Here is a 27,308-nt window from a genome sequence, read left to right as displayed (position 1 = left end):
TGATTTACTATAGGCTATATATAAAGTAAATTAAATACATTCTTAGGTAATGCTTTATTCAATGTTTAATTTTACCTCACACAGTTACGGTGTGAAAAATTACACAGAGGCAAAACAAGCAAAAATAAGTGACGTGTGGCACAAAATGGCACAAAGGGGACAAGGCACAAATATAAAATGCGTGAATTTACGACAAATATTTGATGTAACCAACGGGAATCACGCAGACATGGCCCCCTGCATCCGACCATGTCCAACACATAGTGGTCAACTACTAAAAAGGAGAGATATTTTCATCCAAGCTAAGGCTTCTTTGGGTAACTTCATGGTCAAACTGAGGAGTGTGGTATAACTTTAAAAGGTAAACCCTACACAGGGTCCGGAATGACACGTGTGAAGGCTCTCTGGGCACACAAAGAGTCAGTGTGTGTGATGACCCGTCGGTACCGCGACGTCAGTGTCTCCGTGTCTGAGCCGAGCCGGTCGGGGCCAGCAGCGCCGCGGCGGCAGCAGCAACGTCACTCCCTGACAGGACAGCGGCATCAGAGCAGCGCGGACGGCTTTCCGGGCAGCAGCGGCAGCGGCAGCGGCGGCGGCGGCTGACCTCAGCGGAGCGGGACACGTTGTCTGGAGGGGCAGCTCGCCTCGGGTAAAGCCTCTCACTTTTACTTGGGGGGAAATGCTTTTTATTCATTGCAGCGCGCGTGTTCCGCGTCCTTCCCGGTCCGCTAGCTACACGGGGTACCAAACGTGGCGAGTACACAATGATTAGCAGGAGCTTCCCGCATTGTCGCCGCGGTGCCGTGGCCATAAACCGCGTTGCCATGGTGTTGAAGGCAACATCCCACCTGCTGTTGCCGCGACCCGGAGAACAAACCCCGAAACAACAAAGCGCCTTTCGCCTAAACAAGCTGCTGAAAACGCAACTTCAGCGTCGAGGTTTTTACCTTTTCTGTTTCTTGTGCACTTCTTAACTTTTGCTTAAAAAAAAAAAAAAAGTTATTCGGACGTACTTGCAGTGCGTTGTAAAAAACAAAACAAAAAAAAGTATGTGCACTTTGAACGTCTCGTCTCGTCTTGTTTTGACATCTTTTATGTGTCTGTCTGGTTAATATGATGAGCTAACACTCTTCACTGTAAGAGCTGGAAACATCATTACTTTTTTTTCTCGATTAAAATCTGAAAAGTGTGGCGTGTTTCTAATCAGTCCCCTTTTACTCTGATACCCAGCATTAAAATCCTTTGCCAGCCTGGGGTGATGTCTCTACCAGCACATGCACATCTAGAGACTGTATTTTCACCCATTCCTGGTTAAAATGTCTCAGACTGGGTAGAGCATGTTTGTGGCCAGCAGTTTTCAGCTCTTGCCACACATACTCAGTTCAGTTTAGGTCTGGATTATGTATCATTTTGATGTCTTGCTGAATAATATTCCGTTATACCTCTGATATCTGTATGTTCAGGGTTGTTGTCCTGCTGGTAAGTGAACCTCTAACCTAATCTCAAATATTATTATTACCATTACTATTTTAATAAAAATAATCCCCACAAACATGATGCTGCCAACATTCTTGTATGAAGAGTGCTATGCAGGGATATCCGTCACTGGGCCTGGACGTTACAGACAAAAAGTATGGCGATAAAATAGAAATCATATTGATCGATATCGATAATTAGCAAAAAACTTCAAAACATCTATTTTGAGTGCAGCCCTGACCATTTTAAGCTGTTGCTTAATGATCTATGTTTAGATAAAGAACATACAAACACGTAATTCAAACTAAACCGTTTATTCCACCCACTTTTTTACTCAAACCGCAAGTTTAAAAAAAAAAAAGAAAAAACAGCACTTGCTGGCTGAACTCTTTGAAGGGGGCGGAGCTTAGTGAAGGTTGCTGGGTCTGCGTTTGTGATTGGTTGGGAGGATGTAACGACTGTAGTATTAACCTATATGATAGGCTAGAATGCAAAAGAAAGGAAAAATATTCTGTTGCACATTTTATTGGCCCTTTTCATTGTGTATTGCACCACACATCCATCTATCTATCTATCTATCTATCTATCTATCTATCTATCTATCTATCTATCTATCTATCTATCTATCTATCTCTTTCTCTCTCTTTCTCTCTCTCTCTCTCTCTCTCTCTCTCTCTCTCTATATATATATATATATATATATATATATATATATATATATATATATATATATATATATATATATATATATATATATATATATATGTGTATCGCTACTGAATCATCGCCTGGCCCTATCCGTCACACACAACTTGCAAGTAGACCAAACATTCATCAAAGCTCCTACTCTCATCTGACTGGACGTGTTCAACATGTTTGCTATGGTAGCCGCTCACAGGACTTCCTTATGTATAATTTTCTTTCCACTTAACAAGCACTGGTTTATGATGCCCTAGTACATAAAACCTCAGTTTAATACATTGAGGTTTGTGGTTTTTACACGACAAAATGTAAAAAAAAAGTTAAAGAAGTATGAGTATTTTTGTCTGTTATATAGAAATGTCTGTCGGCTGCAGTCAGCAAGTTAACATATGGACAAAGATAGCCGCTTTCCCAGTCAACGTGCGGCGTTAAGTGACAACAAACCCCCCCCCCCTCCATTTGCATGGAAACAGCACGCATGCCTGTCATACCAATTCTAACTGCTCTCTGTTTATCTTCATAGAGTCTTAAGTAAAACCGCGGATCTGAGGAGCCGAGCAAACCAAAGATGGTGATTACCAGCGTCGCATCCCTCACAAGGACTTCGCCGGCTGTGGCCACAGGAAGCAGATGCTTGCATTGAAGGTGCCCAGTGCGTACGCTCTCTCTTTGTGGTTATGCCGTGTGCTCTGTGCCTCAGATTGACGCTGTCGTCAGACATGACAACGCCAGGGCCCGCCATACAAAGAAATTCCATTATCCCTATCTCTTGGCGGCCGTGACGGAGGAGGAAATCACCGTGCTATTCTGACGCGGGGCCGGGATGGAGGAAGAACGATGAGTCAGAACGGAGGAGAAAAGAAAAAGGAAAAAAAAAGAAAACTGTCACTCTACAAATCTGCCTGTAAACTTTGTAGACGGCTTGTGTGCTTATTTTAAGAGCAGCGCCAGATGCCGAGCTGGCTTCTGAAAGTATAGGACTAAAAAGGAGACCTGGCATCTTTTTGGTGCTCTAAAAATGATAAAACCTTCTAATTAAGCTGCGCGTACGCGTGCTTGAACTTCGAGGACTAGAGCGAAAGCGCTGAGAGAGTGCAAAGTGCAGAGAGGGTCGCGGCCAAAGGAAAGCTCTGTTCATTGTGCTTTAGTTTCCACACCTCCTTATCTCGGCCGTCAAGAGGGAGGATTCTGTTCTACAGTAACTTACCCCGAGCAATAGAGATAGTGGTGGGAAAGGAGGGGTGGGTGGAGTGAGAAGAACAGTGAACGACTGTGAGGGAGTGAGCGTGCTTAACCCAGCCTTTGAGTGACTCTTGTATCCAAGGACGGAGGTAGCAACGCATCCGAGCGGCACTCTTCGCCCACGGAACGCTGTGAAGAAATGAGGCAGACGAGCGGGGACTCGGTGGCGCTCTTATAGACTCAACAACCTGCCTGCTTCCCAGAACCCCCCACACCACCACCACTCAGCCACCCCCCCTTGGGGTTTGATGCGTCTGTCTGATACGCCGCGGATGATGACTGAGCGGATCATGACAGCAGCCAGAGTGAAGGATACGCTAATGTAGCTTGAATGGGAGTTTCTCCTTCTTTTTTTTTTTCTTCTTCTTCTTTTTTTTTTTTTTTTTCTTGATATTTAATTTTTTTTAACAGGTCGAGGCAAACCCAAACAAAATCGTGTTTCCTTTTTATTTTTTTTTTCATTCCCCCTCTATCGGTGTCATTGCACCTAAACCGGCCCACGTTTTGTTGTATGTTGTTGGCAGACGAGTGCGCAGGAGAGGAGGTAGTAACAGGTGCCTCGTGCCAAGGTGAATTTGGAGGTGTGGAAGAGAGCCGGAGATCATGGGCAAATCAAACAGCAAGCTCAAGCCTGAAGTGGTGGAGGAGTTGACAAGGAAAACCTACTGTGAGTACCCCAAGCTCTTTTTTTTTTTTTTTTTACTTCAAAAAGCCTGAAGGAAGTTCTCTGAACTCTAGAAAGATTAAAAGGAATGAGTGGAAATGCGTCACAGAAAAGAAATCCCATCGATTTTAATGCTGCAGCTTTCTAACGATATTCCCCCACCCACTGTGCGCCACCCAGGCTGTGCCGTGACCAGCCGTGCATGCTGGGACTCGACGCTTGTTGGCTCTTATTGACCAACCGGAGCCGCATCTAAATGTCAGCTTTGATTGACGCCTAAGTTGTTTTGTTGCAAATTGTAATTTGTCACGAGTGGAGAAGAAAGTTCTGTTCCGCTGCTTCAAATCACAATGGGGGCGTGTGAAAATGTCGAGGCTCTGAACTATAGAGAAATGCACATGGTTCTGGTGTTTTACAGTGATGCACTGAACGGCAATTAGTAGGGCCAGTTTCTAATCACTGGTTTTGTAAATGATTTTTAACACACTCCCGCTGCCTATTAAGAACTGTAAATAAGAACAAAATGCTTTATTGTGCTTTCTGATCAAAAATGTACCAAGCTCCAAGCTGTCACTTTCTCAACGTGATTTATGCGTTAATATAGTGCTAGTGGAGAAAGTATCGTTATTAAGCTAAAGTTTATTGCAACTACTTATTTTAATGTGTTCTTCAAGTTTGTTTTGAAACAAAAATTTACTTTTATAGCACCAAATCTTCCATTGTATTTATGCAGCATCCACTCAAATTAAGTTACAAGGGTGTCCAGCTTAATTAGGATCTCATATGTTGTTAGGCTGTGTTAAATTGTTGAATTATTTACTCCTTGTTACTACAAAGTAGCCTCTCTTTCGAGATCCATCATCAGTTATTTATGAGACGTCGTCATTAATACTTCAGCATAAACACAGAGTTATGATATAGTTCACATTTTGTGCTTTCAGTAGTGACTTTTGTTAGATTTCAGCATATTTAATGTGCATTAACCGTGCTAGGATTACTAAGTGTGTGTTCTCTGTAAAGTGAGTGAGCCCCCACTTTTAACCGTGAGATTTCCAAAATGCTTCAACGTTTTTTCTAATCCAGCAGGGCTGCACAAAATGAGAAAATCATGTAACAGCAATATAGCTGCTAAGTATTACGATGACCAAAATTGGTTACAATTAACCCACATTTTCCTGTATCTTTTACTTATATTCCATTATTATATTGTTCACACTAAGATTACCTTTAAGAGTCCCTCCTAATAGGCAAACAGTTGAAATATAATAGCATCCAAGCAAAAATTGCATCCATTGCCGTCCATTGCAGCGCTGCAAGCACTGGAAATGCAGTGACCATTTTACATGTTGTGCTAGAAAAATACTGATTTGTTTTAACTAGCTTCCTAACACCTTGTGGTCCCCGGAGAGTTACTGATACCGAATATAGCTCGCTGAGTATTCGTCACTCATTAACAACAGATGAGCCTTTTTGTTCAGGTTTGTGCCTAGATATGGTGCGTTCACTGACTGTCAGAAACCTTGGATTTTTCTTTAGGGTCCGACGGTCTGATCACAGATCAAGGCTGGTCAGGCAGACAGTCGGCTGATGCCAGAATCTGCCGATTTCTCGGTGCATTTCAAATACTCTTCATGGATCCTGTGGTTTTAATTGGAATCACTGAAAATGTTATTTTTTTATGTGCAAATTCTTCTCAAGCCTCAGTCTTAGATTGTAGAGCTTGACTTAGACAGCGAGCTCGCATAAAGGAATAAAAGAAGACTAAAAATAGGTATTGCTTCTGACGCCCTGCCAACTTGTTGATATCTATTTTTCTTTTAACGGTTTTTAAAACAAACCTGAGCAGAAAAAAAAAAAAATCATATTGACAACCAGGAGCGTTTTGCTTTGAAGACTATATTTGAATTGCTTGCGTTATTTTTAGGAGCCCGGGATTATTAGTGTTTGAGCAGTAGCTACGGCGTGCAGGTGTGGGTGGGAGTTGACTTCCATTTGCTGCTTAATGACAGTGTTATTTGTGTGGATGGCGTCTCCGCAGCTAGAAGCAAAGGAGGGCTGTTGTCGCAGGAAATTGCTGTGCAGGAAGATTGGGCATCACGCTGGGCTGGACTGCTCACTGGCCCTCTGCGCCCGTTGTCGTTCCCTTTCTTTCGTACCCTTTCACCCTGCCTCTCTCTTTCGCTTTCCCCCCCTAATTGCCCTCCTTGAGTGGGGAATGGAATAGTGTAATTAGGATCTTATCTGGTTAGCATCGCTCTTATCTGGTTAGCATCGCTGCTGAGTGGGGGGGCACCGAGCTTTCCCTCCTCCGTTCCATTGCCTGAATTCAGACTCTGCCATTTCTGCCTCCTTTCATCCTATTGCATCTCTCTCCTGCCCTCCCACGAGGAGCCTCATTTACCATTTTACTCAGGGCTTTCTCTTACTTCTTGACAGATTGGGGACTTAAATTTCTCTGTGCTAAGGTCTCTTTTCAGTTGAGCGGTATAGGAGGCTGCACGCTTTCCCAGCAAACAATTCCCCGTGTTTTAACAGACAGCCTGGGGAAAAAAAGAAAGGCGTGTTTATTTTAAAAGAATCTATGGACGCTACGTGTCTTTCCTCCGTTTTGTTGTGAGTTCATGCATTATTTACGAAGCTTTTTTAGTTCAATTATTTTCACGTTCCAGCCAAAGGCACCATTAAGCTGTGGAGATTATTTCTAAAAGCCAGTGTTTTTCCTGTTACCACTAAACACTCTGGGTCTCACCTGCTCCTTTTAAAGAGCTTAATTCCACACAGAAATGTTTTTATTTTTTTAGTTTTTGCCTTAATAGCCATCCCGGCACCACATGGACAGAGCAGCAGCCTCTGCGGGATGTAGGGCAGAGCCATGTAATGTCACGGTAGTTGAGTAAGTCCTCAAAGAGATAAAAGCGCTCGCACTGACAGAGTCACAAGCAGACTGTGTTCTAGCAGACTCTGCAGGACCCAACAGGCCGAGCGGACCTTAAACCTGCCTGCCACTGCATGATTGGGTCGTTGCACGTTAGGCATGAGCCGGCATGAGTTTCCCAGAGTATCAGAATTTGGCATAAAAATTCATGATATTTACACAAAATTTCAAAACAAAAATGTATAACATGCTCTAAATACCTTTAGTTAAATCAGAAGAGATTATTTTTCCTTCTGATGAAAAATATCTTGGCAGATTATTACTGTTGAAATAATATTACTGATAACATTTAATTGTTTTTTTGATACATAAACTTACCTTTAGAAAGGTTCAATCCATGGCTGAACAGGGGAACCGAGGAATTGTTCTTGCTGTTGCCTTGCAGCAAGAAGGTCCTGGGTTCAAATCCTGGCCTGTGGGGCTTTCTCTGTGCATTCTGCCTGTTCTTCCCCCGCAGGATTTCTCTGGGTGCTCCTGTTTTCTCTTGAAGCCAAAAATGTTTAATTAAGTGTAGTTTATGTGATCTGCAAGATGTTTGTAGGTGTGAGTTTGTGAGTCCGTGGATGTTTGTCTTAGGCAAGGCAAGGCAAATGTATTTATATAGCACAATTCAGTACAGAGACAATGCTAAGTGCTTTACATGAATAAAATATAGGAAAATAAAACAGAATAAAAGCAAGTAGGAATAAAATGTAGAAACAAAATAGAACATTAAAAACAGATGGACTAAAAAAGTTGAACTAATGATGTTTCAGTAGAACAGTTTAACTAGAGCAGTTAAAGGCAATTCTAAACAAATGTGTTTTTAATCTTGATTTAAAGTAACTCAGGCTTTCCGCACTTTTACAGTTTTCTGGAAGTTTGTTCTAGATAAGTGGAGCATAGGAACTGAATGCTGCTTCTGTGTTTAGTTCTGGTTCTAGTTATACAGAGTAGGCTGCAGCCAGAAGAATTATGTGTTGGCCTGTCAATCCTATGCGGCGCACCTTGCCTCTGACCAACTTCCAATGGAGATAGGCGTCTGCCAAGGCCCCCTGGCCACAGATGCATGGGTATAGACAATGAATTGATGGGCATTCAATCGCTTGTTAACACAAATATTCAATCAGGCTGTCCCTCAGCAGAAACTCTGTGCATTTAGGCTCTAGATGAGGGGAAGTCAACTTACTGGAAACCTGTTAGCTAAGAATAGGAAACTAAGACTACAGTTCACAACGTTTCACCACCAACTCAACATTAACAGATTGGAAACACTTTGCCTGGTTAGACGAGTCTTGATTTTTACCAGCAACATTCAACTGGTAGTGTCAGAGTTGGACAGAAAAGACGTGAAAGGATGGAGCCATCCTGCTGGCTGGTGATGGTGGTTTGGGCCATATTATCTTGGCACATTCTGGTCCCTTTGGTACACAGTTTGAACATCCCAACCTACCTGCCTGGGCATCGTTGCTGATCATGTCCATCAATTTTACGACCACGGCGAACCATTCGCACAAAGCACCATGTCACGCTCAAATCAACTCAAACTGGTTTCCACGCACACGACGAACATTGCCCTGTTGTCCACTGGCCTCTGCAGCCACCAGACCTCAGTACACCTTGGGGATGTGGCCCAACGGAAGACTGGCATTAAGGATGTGCGCCAACAAATCGCCAGCAGCTGCGAGAATCTATTACACTAAAATCCCTTAGGAACGTCCAACACCTTGTTAAATCTATGCCATGAAGAATTAGGGCAGTTCCGAATGCAAAGGGAGGTCCAACCTGATTCTTGCAAGCTGTCCCTAATAAAGTGACCGTTAAAGTGTAGATTTAAGAGGAAAATATAGAGGAAACACTTGTGAAATTTAGCAATCAAATGCTTTTTGAGTGAAATGTTATCCCCTTTTGCCCGTCTGCTTTTTAGAATAGCAGAAGTAGAAACGACTGGTTGGTTATCTGGGTTATCTTCCCAAGTGGGCAGCCTGCAGTCGGCTGCTCAGCAGACACGGCACTAGTAGTTAGCCAGCTGTTGTCTGAATTAGTGGTGCCCTTAAAAGATTGGGTTAGAATGGTTGAGATGGCATTCCAATTTTATCACAATATTTGTTGCAGTAATAGTAAAAGTGGTCCTGAATAGTTTTAATAAGTTCACTACAGCCTCACAAAAACTGATATCTGTCCATCCGTCCATTTTCTGTACACGCGTATCCACACAGGGTCGCGGAGAGGCCGACACAAATACAGACCTGCGATTAATAACGCTGCTTCAGCAAAGAAGTTGCTTTAAATAGTGAAATTGTACTGCCAAACAGCACACAATAATTGCATTCAGTAAAACGTAAGGATATTTATTGATGAGGGAGTCAGCACTGAATTAAAAAAGAACACAGTTCAATCAGTAAATGTATCCCCTCCGACTCCCAACATCCCTCAGGTTTCAGGATTATGAAACATACTGGAGTTTATGGTTGTGGCAAAAGAAAAAAAACGAAATTCTAATCACAATATCTTTCTCTCCAGATAATAATGAACAGAATGATAGTTACTACAAAACAAACTACCCTATTTGTTTTGTTGCCTTCTTTCAGCCAGCAGACTGGCAGTGCACAGCAACAGGTCGGGCAGGACCATGGTGGAAGATTTTGGTGGTTTTAAAATGGGCCCATTTCTATTTCCCATCACTTTTAACTTTTTTTTTTTTTTTTTTTGTGCTAGTAGTAGTCATGGTAAATTGTCCCAGTTTCCGCTGCACTGACTTTAAAGGCCAGTTAAATAGTAGCTTGACCAACCTCTCAGTTATAAGCTTGACCTGACATTTCATTTCCTGGAAGAGGTCACATGTTGGACTTCTTGGCTAAAAGCTGAGCAGAACAAGCTGAGATGGAGATAAATGTGAGGAAAAGCTGCCTCTTTATGACGTAGCGTCTATGTGATTCTGCTCTTTTCTGGGAAATGATGTGCAGGTTTCACAGCGAAGGTTTTTCCTTCCTCAGGTGTTGTTCAATCTAACGCTGTCGGCTTCTTTAATATCACTTATTTACAAGTGTTCTACGGTGGGTTAGAGTAAATCTGCTGTTGCTTTCTGTTCTATGTCGCACACTGACACAGGAACCACGACAATGAGGTTAGTTTGTTCTTTTTGGGTTAAACATTACATTAGATGATATTAGCGTTTAACTAACATGCTGGGCCAGCTCGGTAGCAGCAGGGCTTCAGAAGAAAGTCTCACAGGGCGGCTCGGTTAAACTAAAGTTATTGATTTTCAGCCCTCATCTTCATTAGGAGATCCCTGGGACCAGAGAGCTGAAAATTGCTTCGGTTAGTTCAGAGAAAGTAACAAGTCAAGGGGAAGCCACGTGGGAGCCGTCGGTCGGATCCCAGCAGACTGTGCTGCCTGTGTGGGCATAAAAACACACCCTGCTGCTGCTGCTGCTGCTGCATATTTTTCTCCTAAACCTGTGGGCTGACCTTCACGCCCTCTCGGACACCTTTGTCGTTTTGGTGACTGCTGGGGTTTTATTTTTCCAGCATCTCTACCTGTGGATGGCTAAGTCTTTTTAGGGCTGCTACTTTCCTATAATTTGCGCCTGTGCCGATGGGCGTTTTGCTTAAAGGAGATGTGTTGGAAAGGTTTAGGCCAAGATGATGAACTGCTCGGCTAAGTTTTTCTGGGACGGAGCTTCTTTCTAACGTCACTCTTTTCTTCTCTTGCAGTCACAGAGAAAGAAGTACAGCAGTGGTAAGTGTGTACATTTCCTTGTTTATTGAACCCTACATCAGGCGTTTGAGGGGAGCCCCGCCATGTTGGCGCTTTCTGTCCAGGAGTTGGTTTTCTCAGTCTATGAAAAGTGTTTTTAGCAGTCGATTTAAAGCCATCTCCCTCACACTTCCCCCAAGGACGGATAAGTTCTGAAAATAGAACAACTTTGAAGCGTCACTGTGGCTAAATGACTTTGAAGGCTGATAATACAGATACAAAAATTTCCATGATGCGTTCCTCCCTAACCTTTTCCCTCTACACGCAAAAGGGATGTCTGATAAGACAGGAATGTTTGGAGCGGGGGGGGTTGCTTCTTTGGAGGTTTTCATGAATGCAGAGTTTTGGAAAAGTATTCACACCCTGCAAATCTTTACATTTTACCACGTTACAACCACAAAATGTAGTTATAAAGTGTAATAGACTAACACAAAGTGGTGCATAAGGCTGTGGAAGATCATACATGTGCTTTAGAGATTTTCAGAAAAATATTAAAAGGGTTGTATGCATTTGCACTCAGCCCCTTAAATTCCTTGAAGAACCACCTTTAACTGCATTTCCAGCTGAGGTATGTCTGGTATTGGTTCATCCCAAAAAATGTAACGTCCTTGTTTAGGAAGATGAACCTCCACCGAAGTCTCCAGTGTTTTGCTGGTTTTTTTTCCTCCCCCACTGTTGCCCTGTATTTAGCCCTGTTCATTCTCCCGTTGACTCTGACCAGTCTCTGTCCCCGCTGAAGAAAACATCCCCACAGCATGATGTTGCTACTGTATCTCTGTTTCACGGCGGGGATGGTGTGTTTAGTGGGATGAAAAGTGTTATTTTTTTTCCACCACGCAGCATTTTGCTTGTTGGCCAGAGAGCTGGGTTTTGGTCTTTTCCAAGCAGAGCGCCCGCTTCTGCATGTTTTCCATTTCCTCCAAAGAGCTTGTAGCAAATCCCAATGCTTAAATGTTTTGTCTTTCTTTGACATCATCTTCTTCTCACTCTTCCATAAAGGCCAGATTTATCGATTGCATGGGTAATAGTTATCCTGCGGACAGATTCTACCACCTGACTTATGGATTTCTTCAGCTTCTCCAGAGTCGTTGCTTCTTCTCTGCTCAATGCTCTTCTTGTAAACTCTGTCACTCTTTAGATATTCGGTATAGCGGATTGATTAGTGCGCTGAGAGACCTGGATGTGCTGGATTTTTTTTCCAATTGGAGGAGGTTGAATGCAGATGCTCGCCACAAATTTCAGATTTTAGTTTATCCTTTTCCTTACACTTCTCAATAATGTGTTGTTTTTGTCTTGTAAAATACATTAAACTTTGGGGATTTTATAGGACAAAACATGGGAAAGTTTAAGAATATTATTGCAAAGCACTGTAATACAGGCACAGAGCCTCCACAACGCTGCAGATTAGTAATCCTTCCGGTTAGTTGTTGTAGCTATTAGTCAGTGTGACCTCTACCAACATCATGCAGTTGAGATATCTTTGCTTTTGTATCCTTAGTGTCTGTTGATTTGGAAAAACTGGGCTATTCATGTTAAAATGATGCCACACGCATGAGAAAGTGCAGCTTCATTACAGACAAGAATCAAGTTTGGGTATAGTCATCACTTCTCTTTGTTGTCCACTTGTGCTAAAACAAAGAACAGCGGACATCAGAGAAGAGACCACTGTCTGGAAGTCATCACTCTTCCAGCTTCACACTTCAGTTCTCCTGCCCCGGTTTCGCGTTACACGATCAAATTCAGCATGCATGAAAGGAGCTCGGACTCAGAGGTAGTTGCTCTCCATGCCCCCCCCCCCCCCCTATTAGGAGCAGCGCGGAGGAAAGGAGCCAGGCCACTTCCCAGCCACGCTGCAGCAGCAAAGCGATAGATATCGCTTCTGGAAGTTCCAGAGTCTTCGAGCTGGCCTCTCTGTCGTGCTGCTCGAGTGCAATTGGGTGGAATAACCCCCCCTCTTCCCCCCCCCCCCCCCCCCCCAGCTCCCTCTGAAACCTCCACCCTGCCGGCTGCGCAGCCTGCTAGCTCGCCATCACCCTCAGTGTCTTTCACAGGGATTTTTACACGAGTCCTCGCTCTAAGATCAGCAGCAATCAACACGGCCAAGTGTGAGGGATGAGAGGGAATTTTACCAGGGGAAATGCCAGATGGCGTGTAATTAGAGCACAGGCACAGACAGAGAAGAATTAGCAAGGTTAGATAAATGCCTGCGTCGTGCGTTAAGTTTGCTCCCTCTTTAATTCTCCTCTAAGGGAACATCATTAGTATGCCTGCGGCCTACCTGAAATCAATAATAAAATCCCATGGCTCAGTGATGTGTCTGCCAGCGAAGCAGGAGCAAAGGAAACATCCTGCACAGCTCTTTAGCAAGCCACCGTGGTAGATGCCAAGGAGAGGTTGCCGGTGCCAATAATAAATACTTTATAGCTGTCAGATCACCAGCAGGGTCTGATACAGTGCGTCCAAACTGTTATGTTCCTAGACATTGCAGCATCACACTACATCAAGTACAGTCTGACTGTGTGTGTGTGTGTGTGGGTCCCAGCACTAGTGTCACGACAAAGATCCGTTGAACATGATGCGTTCCTGGCAAAAAAAAAAAAAAAACAGAACCTGAAGCTGGTAAATAGCTGAGAGTGAAAACCCGTTGACTTCCTGGTGCGCTTCTTACTCACCGGAGTGTGCGTTCACCTGCTCCAACTGTGAAACGAAGTGTAGGGAAAACCCCGACATGTCAGCAGGAACTCTTTGACTTCTCAAGCAAATCACGTTAACTGCAATGAAAGCTGTTTTATTTAATGAAAATGTCAAATATTTAACTATAATCATAAGATGAAATGCAGTTATATGCACTAAATAGATGGTGCTTTGCAAAGGTTTTCAAGGCTTTTCCCAATTTCTAACAGTAAAACTGGACGCTTTGTAACAAAGAGACGTTTTTATTCCTTCAGTTAAATACAATAGTAATATTTAATCAGTGTTGAGGGAATAGTTTGCAGCTGCAGTTCTGCACATTTAGAAACAGACGTTTGTGCTCCTTCATCTTTGCAATAATTGAAGCTCTGCCAGGTCGAATGGAGAGTGTTTGTGACGATCTAATTTCAAGCGTTGCTGCAGATTTTCCTGCAGATTTGGATCTGAACTTAGACTGAGACCAAACCAAAGTTCTAAAGCATTTCATTGTGGCTTTCTGGTTGCATGCTGTATTACAGGTGAATACAGCCACACCAATGTCAGGTCTTTGCAGGCTCCAACAGGTTTTCTTCCAAGATTACCCTCTATTTACCTCCATCCATCTGCCCAGCACCTCTGAGCAGGTCCTCCAGAGTTAATATAGGCCTTTCTGCTCTGCTCCGTTTGAGGTTGTGCCATATTTCCATTTTCAGGTGATAGATGATAGATGATAGAGATTTTAATCTAAGCGGATAAGTCAGCTATGAACTTCACCACCACTTTCTCCCTGTCTTCTGCGTGTCTTGGTCTTCATGATGCTGGTTAGTAGATGTTCTCTAACAAACTTCTCCAGCCAGAAACAGAGAGCAGCTGGGTTTATACTAAGATTAAATGATTAAATTAAGTCACTAAGGTGACTTATGAAGGGGACTGCAATTTATCTAGCAGTAGCAGAGGAAAGGGGGCTTTTCAGGATTTTATTTGTAAACAATTTTGAATGCTGTATATCATTTTTCTTTCTCTGTATGGTTATGAGCTGCTCTGTGTTGGTCTATCTATAAATTTCCATTAAACCCGAGTGAACTTTGTGGTCGTAATTTGACAACATGGAAAAATAATCATATATCTTTGCAAGGCTCTTTATGTTTCCTTGGTTCAGATGGCCTTTCTGTTTTAAACGTCTCTTAAAAGTGCAGTGCTACAGAATGTGCTAAAGACTGTTCAGCAATTATAAGACTGTTCAGCTATGCCAATAAAAGCTTTTCAACTGGTTGTTGGAAAGGGCATAAATACAAAATCCAATTTCTGGTTAAAAGGTAAAGAGCAAGTATACATATTTTTTTCAAAATTTTATTTATTCATCATCTTTTGGGAGTTGCTGGCCTCATTTCCTATCAGAAACTAACTACTTGGTTAAATAAAAACAAGTTTAATTCTAAATTCGGCAGTGGCTGTGGATAATGTGAAGACCGTTTATGAGCCATAGGAGACAAATTTGGGTTTTTCATTAATTAGTCCATACACTTTTCTGGTTCTGCAGCATTAGTTTGATCCTATTTTTTTTTGCAAATCTTACTGTCATGCAAGAGCAGTTAAGATTTTTTTTCCTCACTCACTGTACATTTACACATTTAAGCTTAGTCATTAAGGTGCTCTTAAGATGTTGAAAGTAAGCCATGCTTCTGGCACTCTCGAGGCAAATAAAGGAGTACCTGAGAGATTTAGTACTCCTTTTAGTTGTAGCCCATTAGAAATAAAAATGTTATGTCTAAAAATAGAGTGGCACCTGCTGAGAAAGCACCGAAATGTAACTGTTTTATATGATAAAAGGTTCTCCAGGAGGATGTTTTCATTCCTGCATTTCATTTAATTTTTACACGTGAACCCCTTTGTCTGATCAAAAACAGCAACTTCTTATAAAACGAAAAAAAAGGTTTAAACCAACTGGTTACCTGCTTTTTGTATATTAGTCCACAAGAGGGCACAAAACACATTACCGGGTAGGGATACTACTTTTTATTTCATTTCTTCATTACACATATCAGTGTTCAAGTTTAGATTCAGCAGCGTTTCTTTCACAGCTGTCATGGAGTTGTTGTCTGACTGTGGTTGAGTTACTTTGCACACAACCTTATTCACCTTATACAGTTGTGCCATCTATGGATCAGAATGCAAACTAATTCAGGGATTTTAAAAGGTCTGGAGCACAAGTCAGTTTTCTTGTAGCCAGGTTAAACTATGAGCTCCAGCCTTACTGTAAATGTAACTAAAGTTTATGCCCTGCATGCTGCCTGTTGCTTAGTATGTTTATTAGAATATTCTGACTTTCTGCTAAGAGGAAAACAAATAAAACGAACTTAAAAATATATATATATATATTATTAATTTTATCATTATTTATAGTAGTAGCATTTTTTTCAGAGCTTGGAAATCGATTGTAAGGCCACACAAGATCTGTTTTCAGAAGCGAAGAATTATGACTTGTGATAAGTGAAAGCCATTTAGAAAAGAAGAAGTTCACTTCTTAAAAGCCTTTGTTTTGTCAGATGTAGTTGCTTTGAGCTGTTTAATCTCATATCCATATTTGGATCTAATTTTTATGGCATTTGGTAACAACAATGAAACATACAGGAGCCATTTTTTGCAATTAATACTCAAATTAATTATACAAACACATGTTTTGCACTCATAAAAGTGTCTTACTAATAACCAAATAAATAGTCTGTGTTTTGGGTCACCAGTTATAAATTTGCTAATAATAATCACAAAATAAGTTAAATACATTTTAATCTTTATTTACATTTACAGTTTTTTTTTTGCTCTGTAATAGCAGCTGTGATTTTCTTTTTTTTCTTTTTGCCGTGCAAGACTATTTCTACTCCTTGACCTTTTACATATTTCTTCCTGCTTTATTTAGGTATGTCATAGACCAACACAAAGTACTGTATGTAGTGCTTATTTATGATGTGGAAAGAAAATAAAAATGGTCAAGCCCCCTATACTCTGATACCCCTAAAGATGCAGCGCAACCAACTGCCTGCAGAAAGATTTATAAAGAGTCCACCTGTGCGTAGTTCAGTATAAATTCAATTGTGCTGTAAACGCCCCAGAGGTTTGTTAAAAACATTAGCACACAACAGCATCATAAGGATAAAGAAACGTGATAGGAGTTATGTTGTGGAGAAGTTTAAAGCAGGGATGGTTTATAAAAATTATTTCCAAACGTTTTAAAATCTCACAGAGCACAAACCAATTTGTCAACTGAATATGGAAAGAGTACGGTACAACTAAAACCCTACCAAGTCCCTTTAATTGTGCATATCACAGATTAAGATTTCATGAAAGACTGAAAAGAAGAAAGCTCTTCTTGAAAGAAAGCTATGAGGAGTCATGGTGGTGGCAGCATCAGGCTGTGGGACGCCTTTCTCCGGCAGGGACATGGAAACTTACCAGAGTTGATGGTATGATGCATTAAGAGAAATACAGGGCAATCCTGGAAGATGATCTGTTAAGAGACTGCACAAGACCTGAGGTGGAGGTAGAGGTTTACCTTCCAAACTATTATCAAGAGCCAACATATAGTTTTTTTTTTTTTTTATTAAACCTTTATTTAACCAGGTGAAAGACCAATTTAGATCAAGACCTCTTTCACAAGGGTGACCTGGCCAAGAAAGGCAGCAGCACACACAGTGGACAACTTAGACAACAATAACAAAAGCGAAAATTAAAACTAGAAACTGTCAGCAAATTGACAAAGTGCAGGAGTTATTGTTACAGTAACAATATAGAATTTGAAACTGTGTGAAGGCTTTCTGTTGTTGGTTTCTTAAGCTAGAGGGGAAGGCTTTCAGTGAAACCAGTTCGGACCATTTCAGTTCAGATTGGAGGGCATTCCAAGCAGAGAGGGCAGAGAAACTGAAAGCTTTCTTTCCCGTCTGAGTTTGAACATGAGGGACAGAGAAACTCAAAATGTAATTTCATCATAAGGCATAACGGCTTTCAGTTCTCTAAGGAAAAGTGCATAAGTGTATAGGAACCAAGCCAATAAAAGTCTTGAAAAACAGTCATCCAGTGTGTATATCGCCTCAGATTCAAGAAAGGCATGCTAGCACTTCACAGTAGTGATGAATGTGATAAATCAGTGATAAATCTCAGAGCGCAGTGATTCACCGCAGTCAATGTTTGTAGGCAACTGACTGAAGCACATGCAAAAAAAAAAAAGAAAGAAATCCACATGCCTGCACGATGGAGTGAACAGTAAATTACAGAATCATCTGGACTAAAATGGTAGGAGGCATTTGACAAGTTTGCTCACAGATCAGTAATGTAGATCGAGAACAAGATGGGTCCTAAGACTGAGCCTTGAGGTACACCTTTTGGGACCTCAAGAAATAAAGTAATTGGCAAAAAAAGAAGAGAGTTTTTAAATAGGAGATTGTGACCCACAGTGTCAAATGCCTGTGGTTGTAACGTGACAAAAGGAGAAAATGTTTAAGGGGTAAGGAAGCCCAAAGAAGGCATTTTGTACTGCCAATATAAAGTATAAAGTATAAATTGGCCATAATAATGTGCCAATCAAAGTTTAATATTCGTTGCAGGATTAGATTTTCTGTAGTCAAAGCTGAAAACTGACTAAAGGATTGACATGAAGAGGGTTGGGTTGGGATTATGCCACGCATTATGTCTCCTGCACTTTGAACACCAATGAGGTTATGCTCTGCATTATAGTGAGCCGGGCATTCATTTCACTGCATATCACGAGATAATGCAAATGGGAGAATTACATTGTTCTGCTGTCATCTCGCTTCTCTTCTTGCTAGACTTTTTTCATTCTTACCCCAACTGCTTCTCAAAGCAGCTTCCCATCCCTTTGACTTATATGAAGCTGGTTGTGTTATCTCCCAGGCAGATTAAAAGCAAAGCGTGCCAGAAGAGCAAGGAACGAGCGTGTGCACGGAGAAGCTGTGTGCTGGCCTTCCGTTTTCTTCAAAGCTCTTCCATGCCTTAATTATAGCCTGGCCTTATTTTTGAGAGGCTTTAACTGAATCAGAGATGCGCATGCAGCGCTCTCCTGTGTGCACTTGATCAGTTTTGCAATGTTTTATACAACCTAGAGGGGCAATCCTCCTCGATTTCCCCCGTCTGGTGCTCATCTAACATTTGTTTTTCTAGAAACTATCACTCTCTATTTGGTTCCTTGAGCTGTTAGGTTCTGCAATCACTGTTTTTCCGCTACAAAAGCTCTCCCGGAAACAGCCTACCTCTGAGTGACTGCGCTTCAAATTGCTTGTGAGATGCTTCTATTTTTAGGCTAATAGAGATGTTAAGTCGCTCTACAGATATGTCATTTCCAGGAGCAATAGGAAGCTCTCCGACGTATCTATCAGCTCCACATATTATCAAAGATGAGCAGAAAGGAATTTGATTAGCATTAACCACCTCAGGCTCGCTATTGGATTAGAGTGATTATCTTATCTATGAGTGAGACAAATAGCTTTGCACTTCACCTTTTTGATCTGGCACATTCTTTCAAGCTGAATCAGTGACGCTCGCCGTCACGGCGATGAGGTGACGTCAGTCCCCTGTCCAGGTTCATCTTGGTTATCTAATTGCAGGACAGATGTCTTGATACTTTTCGAAACGTTTCGACCTTGATTTTGTTTTTCAGGTACAAAGGCTTCATCAAGGATTGTCCCAGCGGGCAGCTGGATGCTCTGGGCTTTCAGAAGATATACAAGCAGTTTTTTCCTTTTGGAGACCCCACCAAGTTCGCTTCATTCGTCTTTAATGTCTTCGATGAAAACAAGGTATGTACTCCATGTTGTGCGGATTTGAAGTCACTTGTGTGGTTACGGGGGCTATAGCTCATTTTCTCTGGCCTGCTGTAGGTTAAAGTGAATAAATGGGCATTTGTGATATTAAATTTAAGTATACTGTTCTCCCTGGAACCTTATTTTAGCTTTTGTTTAAAAATCTAGGGCTTGTTTTAGTGCAGCGTGGCAAACATTCACACTGATTTCAACTAAAGGCTGACTGTCAGCAGTATTTAAAGGGAGTAGACTTCTTTGACAAAATTTTGTCATGTTTGTTTTGGTCGTTGGACCAGAATGCAGACACAAGCCAGGAAGCCGCACGATGAGGTGAAGAATGAGTTAATAAATGAAAATAGTAGCTTACTGGGGTAACTAGGAGCAATACAGACAGGTAGCAGGCGGCAAACAGAGGGTATGACAATGGAGGCTCTGACAATCAGGGAGAGGAAAGCAGGAGGGCAGGTGAAGGCAATCAATCAATAATTAAGACTAACAGGTGCATGCAATAAAAGTGAAGGAGGAAAGATGACGAGGCAGAAACAGAAACAAGGAAATAATATAATCAAAATGTGAAACTCGATGGATACATAACTGAGGACATAATCCAAAAGTAACAAAATCCAAACACAAATATAACCAAGGGAATTTTGCAAGACCATTACAAATAGATTTAACCTCAAAATGATTGTGGCCTAAAACATCCAGTGGTATTATTTCAGTTGTCTTATATAATTAATAAAAATGACCACCAATCTTTGTTTATTCAGAGTTCCTTAGCAGTCTCATAGAGCCTGGAAAAATGTGAAATACTTTTATCATTTTCCATACATGACTGGATTACCAGTGACTAGGCTTGTGTCCAGGTGGGGTGTCTGTGTTCTCGATCTCTCTCGTTTGCAGCATTCGGTATCATCGCTGTTTTCAGCTCTGGGCTGTAAGACAGCTGTAGTGAACACCCTTTTTGAACTGTTTACGCACACTGGTCCTTTAATTTCTGCTTTGCATTTTTTTTTTTTTTTTTTTGCTTTTGCTGAATCTTTAATATTTCCATATGATGGGTGAGGTATGCGCTTATCCTGCTTATTTACAAAGTCAACAAACTATTTAAACTTTATACTCTTTGTTTTTTTGTTTTTTTTTCCTGCAACTGACTAGCCTTCTTTCTCCATGTTTATCTGAGCTTGTATGGAAGCCTAATAACCAGAGACTTAACATTTTTGTGTTATGCAAGTCATCCATGTCATCCATCTGCCATGGCGTTAAAGCAACCTGTCTCAAATAATGTAAATGGTTCTAGTGCCATCTTCTGGCTTGATTGTCTGCCAGTTTAATACTTATTTTATGTCTACTTCAGCTATTTTATAGTCATCACCAAAGAAGTCTTTTGGCATCTGCTCAGCAGGAGCAGAACCTACTGAAGGTTCAGTGTGGTTCAATGCTTTTCAAAGACAAAGAAGTGATTAAAAATAGTGGTTAAATGTGTTTGGAACTAAAAATGACTTTTATGGTTTACGAATTTTAATACATTGCCTGAATCCACACTACATAAAACAAACCTGACAGTTATTAGAGGCACGAGTGAACGAGGTGAATAAGTGACTGAAGCCGTTTATTCAGGGAATAATTTAGTGCAACAGCTTATGTCATATTTATTGAACAAAGCCACACTGTTATTGTTATATTTTATATTTTATTGTGACAGCTGCAAATAATTATTCAAATTATGTTTAGGCAGAGCAACAATAAGCGAGCAGCTCCTGGGGAGCCGATGTGCCCCCTGGAGATTTATCGACTGTCAGATAAGGGGCTTTGTGCTGGAGAGATCACACTAACCCCACCAAGTCAGCCGGTTATCTTTGACCCCCCCCATTAGCGTTAGGCACCCCGTAGTCAGAGAATGCATTGATCTCAGGTTTTATGGCTTATGTCATCCACAGTGCATGACTTAGCTACTAGGCAGATGTCTGCTAGAGATAAAATCAGCTGATCTCAAAGGGCATCGAGAGCAGCTGGCTGTTCATCCTAAGGAAGAGCAGAACCAGAGGGGGTTACAGGTAGACGGCTGATGTGAAGGAATGTGGAAAAACCGTTGTCATACATTTGGTATTTCTAACCAGAGGATAAATTAGGCTAAATCCTGAAAGCTGCACTGTTTAAAGCGCCTTTGTATGTGTTGCTTTTCATTTGGGTGTGTGTGGGAATTTCTTTTTTTTATTTCCTGTGAAAGCTGCAAGTGCCTCAGTTGCAATCCCACAGACTCTCCTGTCTGGGTCCCGTAGAAGACCCTTACTCCCCGGGCGCCACACGGTGGCAGCCCACTGGCCCCCGAGGGATGAGTTAAACGCAGATGACAAATTTCATCGGAATGTGTAAACTTGCAGGAACAAATAAAGATGGCTGATTTAAAACCGATATAAAAGCTGCAAGATGCCAATCAGCGTGGAGTAGTTTCTCCCTTGTTGAACAAAGATTTCTTCCACATTCGTTCCACATTCATCAAGATGAGGGATGTTGGGAACATTTGTAATGCCCTGGACATCAAAACTCGCTGATTGTGTTTGTTAGTCTGGAGTCTTAGAAAATGAACCAGTAGCATCCATCTCACTAACGACCAGAGGTGACATATCTCAGCCTCAGGAGAGAGCCAGGTGCGGGGCGAAAAATAGCAGCTCACTTGGAGCAACCGTCTGGCCCAGTTTTCAGCACGATGCAGGAAGGACACCATGAGAGAACTGAAACAAAGTTGAATTAAGCACAGTTATCCAAAGTGTGGTAGGTAGGATGGTTATCTTGTTTAGAGCTGATTGCAATCTGATTCTGTTCCCGTCACTTTTGTCGCTCGCTAGGACGGACGCATCGAGTTCTCCGAGTTCATCCAGGCCCTGTCAGTGACCTCCAGGGGGACTCTGGACGAAAAGCTTAGATGTAAGAAGACACTCTTCTCCATATTATACATCAAAATGACATGATTTAGCTTTAATTGAGCTTCACGTTTTAAAGAGGACAGGTGGATTCAAAAGAAGACCAAATGTGAAATATTAGAAACAGTATCCTTCAGCCTGGGTTTTTGATCCTTTCAAAGAACTAAAACATCTTGAGAAGAAAAACACACTAATCAAATTCATTATACCTGTTTAACATGTGATTTAAAAATTGCGCCTATTCTGACTTGAAAGACAACATTTAGCCAGCATATTCTTACCCACTGAAATTTTTCACATTAAAACCTAAAACAAGATTGTGCTGTATGAAAAAGCAGCACTAAATGGTGCATATTTGGGAAGTGAAAGGAAAAGTTATATATATATATGGTCTTTAAATTATTTTACAAGTTTAAATCCGAAAGCTGTGTGGGATGCATTTACATTCTGCCCTCTGAGTCCGTACTTTGTAAAACCAGCTTTCAAAATTCATCACAAGCAGCCTTCTAGAGGCAAAGTAACTAAAGGTCAGTCAAATTGGATGGATAACATCTGTGAAGAGCAATTTAAAGTCTTATTGGATTCTGATGGGACTCCAAAGTAGGTCTGAACTTTGTTCCGGCCATTCTTATACATGAATATGCTTTAACTAAACCATTCTACTGTTGCTCTGGCCATATGTTTCATTTTCCTTCAAAAATGTCAACCAGTGCCTAGTCTCGGGTCTTTTGTACCTACTAGCAGTTTTTTTTCTCCCGATAACCCTGAATTTAGCTTTTATTTTGTCATGAAAACAATAAACTAATTGCCGATGTTTGCAGTCCCTCAAAACTGACAGCATGTTTGAAATATTTTCTATCGCAAATTTTTCACTGTTGGTTCCATAATAGCATGAAGTAACAACGTCAAGTCTAAAAATACAATTTAATGCAATTGTTGTGTGGATTTTTGCAGTACAGTCACAGCATTTCCAGTAACTAATGTACTAAAGTAGCTTATTTGATAAATGTTTTAGTTTTAGAGCAGGTTCTGTGTCTGCTTGGCACTGATTGTATGCAGCGATGCATGTATTCCCAACAAGATTCTGATGAAGGGGATGAACCTTTAAATACTTTTTATTTTCACTTTTCTCATCATTGCAATACAGTAATTACTGTAAATACTGATTTAGGGCTGTCAGAGCAAAGGGGGTTGAATATGAATGAATGATGCAACCATTCAGAATTTTACTTGTCAACAAGTTTTTTTTTTTGCTTGCACCCCACAATTATCCACTACTACTACTAAAATTTAAAAACAGTCAATCAAGTATTGTGATTCAGTTGTGACAAAATGTAGAAAATATTTTTTCAGGCTTTAATATTATTTAATTCATTAATTTTCTCTGTACAGGGGCCTTTAAACTGTATGATCTCGACAACGATGGCTACATAACTCGGGATGAAATGCTAAACATTGTAGACGCTATATATCAGATGGTGGTAAGTCCGAAGCCGCGTCTCTTTTCTGCTCCTGATTTGTAAGACGGCGCTGAAGCATAATTGTATAATGTCTCTCTTAGGGAAATACGGTGGAGCTGCCGGAGGAAGAAAACACTCCAGAAAAGAGAGTGGACCGCATTTTTGCAATGATGGACAAGGTTAGTATGGAGTTCTTACACTTGATGATGACGTGGCCCTTTATATGACCTCCTTCATTTAAGCATTAAACGTTACTTGACACACATACAAGTGCAGTAATAATTAGTAGTTTAGCATTAATTGGGCTGAGTCTGCCTTTGTTGCTACCCTCGGAGCTTCGATACAGGCGCGGTTAAGCTTGGAGCTGTTAGTGGTACCCAACACGGTATCACTAACACTGCCTGCAGTCTATAAACATCATTTATTGTCACCTCCAGCGCTAGCCCTCAGTGCCCACGCTCTCAGTGCTAGGAATCTCTCAGCCGCAGTGAAAGCTGAGATGCGGCTCACTGCTGCCGGCATCAGCCAACAGGACTACCTGCGTAGCTCTTAGCAGTTTCTGAGAGGAGGGTGGCTACCAGCAAGGTTCACTGCACCTAAAGTCAGTTTATCAGCATGCAACAGGAGCAATGCAGTGCCTGCAAAAGGATGAACAACCCCTTAATCTGGTGTCATTTTAGCACTTTACAATAATTTACACAAGATGACAAGTTCAATAGATTTTATATTTCATTGGGATTTTCCGAATAAATCAGCACAAAGTAGCGATTCAGCCTCCTACGTAAAATCTTTGTCTCAGCACAAATATAGCTGTTCTGTGAAGGCCTAAAGGGTTTGTTAAGAGTAAATAAACAAGCAGCATTGTCAAGACAACGGAGCACGGCTGGCAGATCAGATATTTAGTTGTGGAGAAGCTGAAAGCAAGGGTTAGGTTTTAAAATAATATACCGCTGTTCAAGCCTTCATCCAAAAATGGAAATCTACCAAGACACAGTTATCAAGAAGCAGCCAAGAGGCCCATGGTAACTCTGGAGGAGCTGCTTAGATCCACAGCTCAAGTGGGACAGGTACTAACAGGAAAGGAACTAGTGGTACTCTCCACAAGTCTGTTCCCTAACCATAGACTGTCTGTCCACACAGTTTGAAAACGTTTAAGGGGTATGAATACTTTTGTCGGGTATTGTAGGCAAATAGCTTTTTTGGCTGATAAGTTTACGGTGATGATTTCAATGCTTCAGTCTCCCTGTGTTTCCTGTTGCAGAATGCAGACGGGAAGCTGACTCTGCAGGAGTTTCAGGAAGGTTCAAAGGCAGACCCTTCTATTGTTCAGGCGCTGTCACTCTATGATGGACTCGTGTAGGACTGTATGGTGAGCGGAGGAAGAATGAGCTGGACCGCTCCTGAGCTCCTCTCCGATCCCAGGTCATACGTTAAATCTCTGTTAATGCAGTAGGATTCCTAGTCCGCCAGAGCCGAGCGTGGAAAAAAAGAAAACCGAGGAAGAGGGGTGGAAGCCACTGTCTGCTCTCAGTTTGCTCCCATGAATTATTCAAATGGCCCACTTGTTTACTGGCAGCGCAACATTGTTGCAGTACCGAATGAAGATGGAAACAGCGTCACATCTCACTGCCTAATGTAATGCACTGGCTGCTGCCAATTGTGGCTGACATCCTGCTCGGTGTTTTGTCAACTGTGAAGCAAGCTTGTGAAGACATATGCATTCTGTGTAAATGCTCTGTTTGGTTGTTATCTAGCTAGCACCAAACACATCCAGGTATATTGACACTCCTCTTCAGTTCGTCTCGCAACTTTTTTAGATGGGTCCATTTCAGCGCCCCCCCCCTGCTGTTTGCACGCCAGAGCCGGGCCTTCCCGTCCTGATCCCTAACAAGGAGGACGATAAGGATAGCAAACAGCATTTTCCTCTGATGTAATGGAGAATGCTCACTTGCTCACCCAGCCCTATTCATCGGCCAGCGCTGCAGCAGCTGTGTAGCACACCGGTGGTGCGGACAGTGTTCGAACGTCTCTGGGAAAAAAGTGTTGGACAATCCAAGGAACAGACCCCCCCCCATCGATGCTTGCGTTCTCCTCGTCAGATCATCAGAGCAGCTCAGAAGGACCCTGCCGCCGCTGCTTCATCACCACACAGAGAGACTTCAGATCTCACTCTGGAATAATGTGTTATGAACACTAACTTAAAGCTACAAAGCCGTATAGTGTATATTACAATGTAAATATAATGGTAATTTATTTTCTGCTTTGCTGCATTTATGAGACTTTCCTCATAAATATAGAATGATTTTTTTATTTTTATTTTTTAATCAAAAGGTGTTGAAACGTATTGCACTGTATTTCTCCTTACCATTGTTGGAACGTTCCTTCCCTCCCGTTCGGAGGGTTAGTTTTCCTGAGAGCAGAGGAATGTTTAAGTAGCACAGAGTTTTCTATGGATGATTTTTTTTATTTTATTTATTTATTTTTATTGCGTTTGCCGCCTGTGCACCCTGTTGTGTTTTAATTTCCCCCCCGTTAGCATGAGCGTATACTGTTGACCCCGTTGCACAACTACATCCTGAATGACACGGCCTCAGCAACAGAGAGCATTCCCGCAGCTTTACATCAGAACTGAGGCCGAGCGTTGCTTTCTGAGAGCGCTGCACTCCACCCTTGGCAGCACAAAGCCCGGGTCAGCGAGAGGCGCAAACAAGACTTCAGCTTTGGTCGTAAAGCTTTTGCGAGTGTTGTAGCTGCAAGTGTCTACATGGTATTTGTCATGTGGGAGGCCAGAGCATGTGATGATTCCTCTTTTTTTTGTTCATATTTAAATGATTTATTTGGAATATTTTTTATTTTAGACCATGTTTTATCAGCTTCACTAATAGTTATTTGCCTTATGCAAGTTATAATTTACTAGATTATAATTGTCATTTATCTGTTACACAGTGTAAGAGCACAGAATAAAATGCATTTAAGTGGCTAATATTTATATTTCTGTATTTTAGTTTTGAATGGCTAGAAAACAGTGTTTAATTTTTTTTTGTATAGCAGTATTTGGGATAAACTTGCGGGGCTGCTTTGTAGCGTAACGTTTGTTTGTAGAATTTCAAATGACCCTGATTATATTCCTATTTGGAGAATATCACTCAAGTTTGCACAGATTGCATCAAAGCAAAAATGGGATGTGCTGTGGGGTCAGTTTGCCACTGTGCAGCGTCACATATTAATGAAAAGTGTCATGTTGAGCTTCAGTGCCTGTTTTTGCTCTGCACCACAGAATCTTACATGCCATCCTCCTCTGTAGTGTAAGCCTGCGCTGTATGGCCGTGTAATGAACAATGAAGTACATAAAACCTCGGCATGTGGCGTTGATGGATGAATTAATGAGACCTGTCGGCTTCTGAGTTTCTCTCGGCCCCGCCGAGTCACTTTTTGTTTTCTTCTTATCAAAGACAGATGCATGAGATACCAGAAGGGAGAAAATGTCCAGATTTTTGACTGTTCTGTCAGTTTCAGTCCATCCTTCACTTATTTTGTATGTGTAGCATGTGATACTTAAAAAATTGCAGTAAAACACAAGCAATGAAAATAAACCCCCAGCCTTGTGCTTCAAAAACAGACTGGTTCAAGTACCACATACTGTTTCCATTTATATATTCCACATGTAGCAGCGGTTCTTGACACGG

General features: G+C 41.6%; 1 protein-coding gene across 2 annotated transcripts; it reads left to right on the top strand.

The window, feature by feature from the left end:
• The first annotated feature begins 413 nt into the window (after nucleotides 1-413).
• ncs1b (neuronal calcium sensor 1b) lies at nucleotides 414-27,257 on the top strand. 2 transcript variants are annotated; one of them, XM_012866302.3, is made up of 9 exons: nucleotides 414-649; nucleotides 2,702-2,830; nucleotides 3,945-4,087; nucleotides 10,716-10,740; nucleotides 19,097-19,235; nucleotides 22,088-22,166; nucleotides 23,555-23,643; nucleotides 23,724-23,801; nucleotides 24,884-27,257. In XM_012866302.3, exons 3-9 carry the CDS (start codon nucleotides 4,024-4,026, stop codon nucleotides 24,980-24,982), a joined length of 573 nt encoding a protein of 190 aa, XP_012721756.1. In that variant the 5' UTR covers nucleotides 414-649; nucleotides 2,702-2,830; nucleotides 3,945-4,023; the 3' UTR covers nucleotides 24,983-27,257. The 2 variants fall into 2 exon arrangements, with proteins under 2 accessions (XP_012721756.1, XP_012721754.1); XM_012866300.3 differs by having other exon boundaries at nucleotides 415-649; nucleotides 2,702-2,823.
• The last annotated feature ends 51 nt before the right edge of the window (nucleotides 27,258-27,308 follow it).

Source organism: Fundulus heteroclitus, chromosome 12, assembly GCF_011125445.2.
Source record: "Fundulus heteroclitus isolate FHET01 chromosome 12, MU-UCD_Fhet_4.1, whole genome shotgun sequence".
NCBI lineage: Eukaryota > Metazoa > Chordata > Actinopteri > Cyprinodontiformes > Fundulidae > Fundulus > Fundulus heteroclitus.
This window is presented reverse-complemented; position numbering and strand designations above follow the sequence as displayed.

What these genes read in the sequence shown, in the direction of transcription:
- ncs1b (XM_012866302.3), top strand. Translation starts at nt 4,024, where the DNA reads ATGGGCAAATCAAACAGCAAGCTCAAGCCTGAAGTGGTGGAGGAGTTG. An exon ending in ACGCTATATATCAGATGGTG is followed by an intron (nt 23,644 to 23,723) that starts GTAAGTCCGAAG and finishes TGTCTCTCTTAG; the next exon opens with GGAAATACGGTGGAGCTGCC. An exon ending in TTTTTGCAATGATGGACAAG is followed by an intron (nt 23,802 to 24,883) that starts GTTAGTATGGAG and finishes TTCCTGTTGCAG; the next exon opens with AATGCAGACGGGAAGCTGAC.